Source organism: Cryptomeria japonica, chromosome 4 (assembly GCF_030272615.1).
Source record: "Cryptomeria japonica chromosome 4, Sugi_1.0, whole genome shotgun sequence".
Taxonomy (NCBI): Eukaryota; Viridiplantae; Streptophyta; class Pinopsida; order Cupressales; family Cupressaceae; genus Cryptomeria; species Cryptomeria japonica.
This window is the reverse complement of record NC_081408.1, coordinates 537,919,892-537,924,272: the sequence shown is the minus strand read 5'-3', so window position 1 is coordinate 537,924,272 and position 4,381 is coordinate 537,919,892. Positions and strand designations below refer to the sequence as shown.

General features: G+C 36.2%; 1 protein-coding gene across 1 annotated transcript; it reads right to left on the bottom strand.

Annotated features, from left to right (window-relative positions):
* Positions 1-1,351: 1,351 nt before the first annotated feature.
* On the bottom strand, positions 1,352-3,825 carry LOC131056166 (disease resistance protein RPV1-like). The gene is made up of 2 exons (XM_057990518.2): positions 2,196-3,825; positions 1,352-2,111 (listed from the first exon to the last, which is right to left on the bottom strand). The coding sequence occupies exon 1, from the start codon at positions 3,205-3,207 to the stop codon at positions 2,218-2,220; it is 990 nt and encodes a 329-aa protein (XP_057846501.2). The 5' UTR covers positions 3,208-3,825; the 3' UTR covers positions 1,352-2,111; positions 2,196-2,217.
* Between the last annotated feature and the right edge of the window lie 556 nt (positions 3,826-4,381).

The window sequence follows — 4,381 nt, the reverse complement described above, 5'->3', positions numbered from 1 at the left end:
TTTGTGAAGTATCCGACATCTAAGAAATGGGTTGAAAGCTTTGTTACATGAGTACTTATAACTTTAAAATCAGTTCATTAATTATTGAGATTTATTTGTTGAAGTATATCTTATATTTTAGATAAGAGCTAAATCATATTAGATCGAGTACATCAATATATTCTTTAAAATATATGGTGGCTTTCAACTATTGCATTTTGATATGAATGTGTCAAAATCCAACGTTAAATACATTTTTATTTTCTATAACAGGTTTTAGATCACGCTATTCTTAAGGAAGGAATCGGGATATGTTGTATGAATGCTTAGGTTTGCAAACTGAAGATAGTTAGAAGCCTCTTCTATTTAACAGATAAAAAAAATATTATATCTCATATATGTAGCAGCCACATCCTTTTAGATATTATTTTGCTCATCAAGTTACAAACCAATCATAAAACGTATAGAGACAAGTCCTACTTCCCAAGGTCTATATGAATCCAATTTTGGAAAATTATCCATTGGCGCTTCCAATGTTTCCTTTTTTACTGCAACATAAGAAGGGATCTCAATTCATCTTTTTAAGAATAATATACAATTTCTTCCAACTTGTACTCCTAAGTATGAGATCTAAATATGGTTTTCAATGTAAGTTATAAATTGCGCTTACTTTTAAAATGTGTGACAAATAATAGTTTTTCTTTTGGGTTGTTTTATAAGTTTTAATGAAAGTAGTATTCTATACTAGTTTGATATTCTTTTAGAATGAAACATACTTAATTTTACATATGCAAATTAAAGGGGCAAAATGTAATGATTAAAATTGTATATCTAAATTTTTATTTATTATATTGGTTTTGGTTAAAATACGATACAATAAAATAATTAATTTTTTTTATTACAAAAGCAGCAAAATAAGGGTACTGACTCTATACAAATACAAGTCAAACAGGCTACTTACAACTAGTCAAGAACAAATCACTAACAGTGAAGGCCATAACAAACCACTTACAACACTCTAGAAACAACTAGTAACCCAGATCATCAGCTTGTGTAAGCTAAGTCATCAAAAAAAGAATCATAAAATAAAAATAAGTAACTATTATGTAACATAATTATATATAAAATTGACTCATAAAATATTTATAAAATTTAATTAATTTTGCATAATTACAACTGCATAATTGGCTAGGGAATAAACATTAGGGGAAGAGCACCAGTAGTTGAACATGTACCAATTGTTGTGAGGGTTGTTGATACATTTTATTCCAAAAATTGAACAAATAAAACCTATTGTTTAAAACATAAATTATCAATTTTTGTTAGCAAATGTACCAATAGTAGTTAGGAAATGTACCAATAGTTGCTAGGAAGTGTTCTAATATTGTAAAAAGTAACCAATCAGGGGATGCCATATCAGCTGCACAACTATTGGGGCCTTTTTTGCACGCCTATTGGTCTCACTTTTTTTTTTTGGCTGTTTTGGACACCTTGGCAAAAAGCATACTGATGTAGCAACATACTTGATGATGTGGCGCTGAAAGCTTAGTTATAAGCAGGGGACTTGCCAAGTAAGCTACTGTAAAAAAATTGGGAGTTATTTGAAATTTCCACGTAAGATTTTGAGAAGCCCGAAATTAAGGTGTTCAACTACTGGTGCTCTTCCTATATTAACTTTGCAACAAAAACGGCAATAAACTGCGGACTTCCTCCACTGGTGTTTGATGTTTCCCTCTCACAACCAAACCTTTCTCCACTTCTCCCTCTCCTCTGTAGCCTCTCGATACTATGAACTTCTCTGCAATTTCGACCTCTTGAATAAAAAATCTGGGCTGTCTGAAGATACCTACCAATACCCATCTACCCTTTTCAACCTTTACTGAATGTTCCCGGCTATGGCTACGAAGCCTACCCCATAGTGTCATTTGCGAAGAAACCCTATTTATGACAAAACAGAACATGAAGGCACCACCACTGGAGGGACTCTTCAGCGCCAATTCCGTGTCGAACTTGGAGATGTTGTGGTTGGAGATGGAGGCAAGGATCACGAGACTCGGAGAAAGTAAGGAGTGTACAAGTGAGGCCGCATCAGGGACTGCCCGTGCACATATCATTATATCATCTGGCCATTTCTGCAAATCAATTCACAACATTCAGTCAATGCGCAATCAAATGAAAATAACTACCAAATTTTTACTCCTAGAATCTATTATCACCTGTTTCGTTTGAATACAACGTTCAATAGCTGATCCCTTGTTTTCTCTGAGTTGCAGCCTCTTCAAATTCAGCTTTCAATACTTGCAAGCTTGTGCAGCCCTCTAAACCTTCGATTTTCTCAATTCCATCACAACCTCTTAGACAAAATCCTCTCAGAGAAGTAAATCCTGCCAAGCTCGGAATGCTCTTCAGCATTTCAGAGAGTACCAAAACTATTGTCTGGAGGGTCTTTGGCAGTGCTTCGATCTCCTCTAAATGTTTATTCTCGAAAATACCAAGGCTCTCCAAGTGGGGACAAGAGTCTTCAGAAAATGAAATTCTGCACACTTCTGTCTCTCCCAAATATATCTTCTTTAGGTTGCTCAATGATGCCGCCCCAAAATCCAATTCGCTGATTGGGCACATGGATAGATTCAGCTCTTGAAGATTATTAAGTTGCCTAATTGATTTTGGTAGAGATTTCACTCCTTGACGTTCCAGCTTAGGACAACCTTTAATTGAAAGATTCGTCAAGGAAGATAGATCTCCAAGAGAGTCAGGTAGGCGTTCCAGATTATTACAATATACAATTTGAAGATTCGTGAAGGAAGACAAATCTCCAAGAGAATCAGGTAGACGTTGCAATTCAGGACAACAAGAAATTGTAATATTCGTCAAGGAAGACAAATTTTCAAGAGAGTTAGGCAGACATTCCAGTTTTTTACAAAGCTTAATTTCAAGATCCGAAGGAAGACAAATTTCCAAGAGAGGTCGGCAAGCTGTCAACAACACATGTGCTATCAGCATCTTTCTCAACTTGCTGAGTTGACCGATGTTATCTGTTAGCTCCCTTAAACTGGTATTGTGGAAATCAAGTTCTCTCAAGGACGCCGGAAAAGAAAACTCTTCCAATTGTTTGCAGTAAGAAAGGTTCAAATAATCGAGCTTTGTGAGGCTTTTCAGAAAGTTTATGTCCTCTGACGTGAATTTGAGATCACTACAGCCAAATAAATTGAGATGTTCCAGTAGCATCAGGTTCTTAAAAGAAACCGGCAACCACCTCAACTTCCAGCAATACGACAAGCTTAGATGCTGCAGATTTCTCAAATTGCCAAAGTTGTTCCGTAGTGATGATAACTCCCTACACTCATCTAACACCAAGTATTCCAGCGAATGGATAAGGCAAAATTCATCTGGTAGACTCCTAACACTGTAGCCCCAAGTGATTACTATCTTTGTTAAATAATTGAGATGTCGTATTGATTTTGGAAAACTTTTAAATTTGTAGCAACGAGAAAGAAGCAACTGCCTTAACTGCACAGGGGTCTGCAAAACACATTTCCGAGTAGATTTAAAAGGATTGAAATATAGAATTAAAACAGGTAAAATGGACACTGCTTACCTCGCCGTCAGCCTCCCCCACAGCTCTTCTAAGTGATGTTCCCCTTCCAAATACGAACTATAATCTTCATAGAGTTGTAAAACCCCCAAGTTTTTCAATGAAAACCCTGACGGAAGTTTCGGCCGTCCAATTCCAAACCAGCGAAGCCAGACCAGCTCTCTTAATAACCCTGACGGAAGTTTTCGCTTGCCAATTTGAAACCAGCGAAGCGAGACAGGCACTATTGGTATTTCACGATTAATTACTAAATATTTGAGTCCAACAGAAGAGGGTGCGAGGGACCAAATTCCTTTATTTGTGTTACTCACGAGTTTCCCGTGCGAGCACCCAACGCCAAACTCATCAAGATCACCACTTTCTTTGGGAACCGTTAGTGATAAGCGCTTCCCTCCAGCTTTCTGAAGAGAAATAACTTCAAATATTCAGAAAATACAATAAAAATATAAAGCTATAAACCTATATAAATAATTAAAACTTCCTATAAGGAAGCCAAAAATTTGGGCAAACAAACCTGATTAGCATGGGCAGATTGAAGTGTATTTGCCTTAAATTCTTCCACTATTTCTTCCAGACCTACTGGATGTTTTGCGACCACGAATGGCTCATTCTTTGTTTCTTTCAATATTATATTCACAATATTCTTCATCAGCCTCGCCTCATCTCTGAACAATTAAAAGCATTGAGAAACCAAATTACTAACAGGTGTTTATGCCAAAATCAAATTACATAGATGAGAGAAAAATGCATTTTTTGAGATAGACAAGCCAACTATGTGGTACTTACTCTCTAGAATTATTGACTTGG

What these genes read in the sequence shown, in the direction of transcription:
- LOC131056166 (XM_057990518.2), bottom strand. Translation starts at nt 3,207, where the DNA reads ATGCTACTGGAACATCTCAATTTATTTGGCTGTAGTGATCTCAAATTC.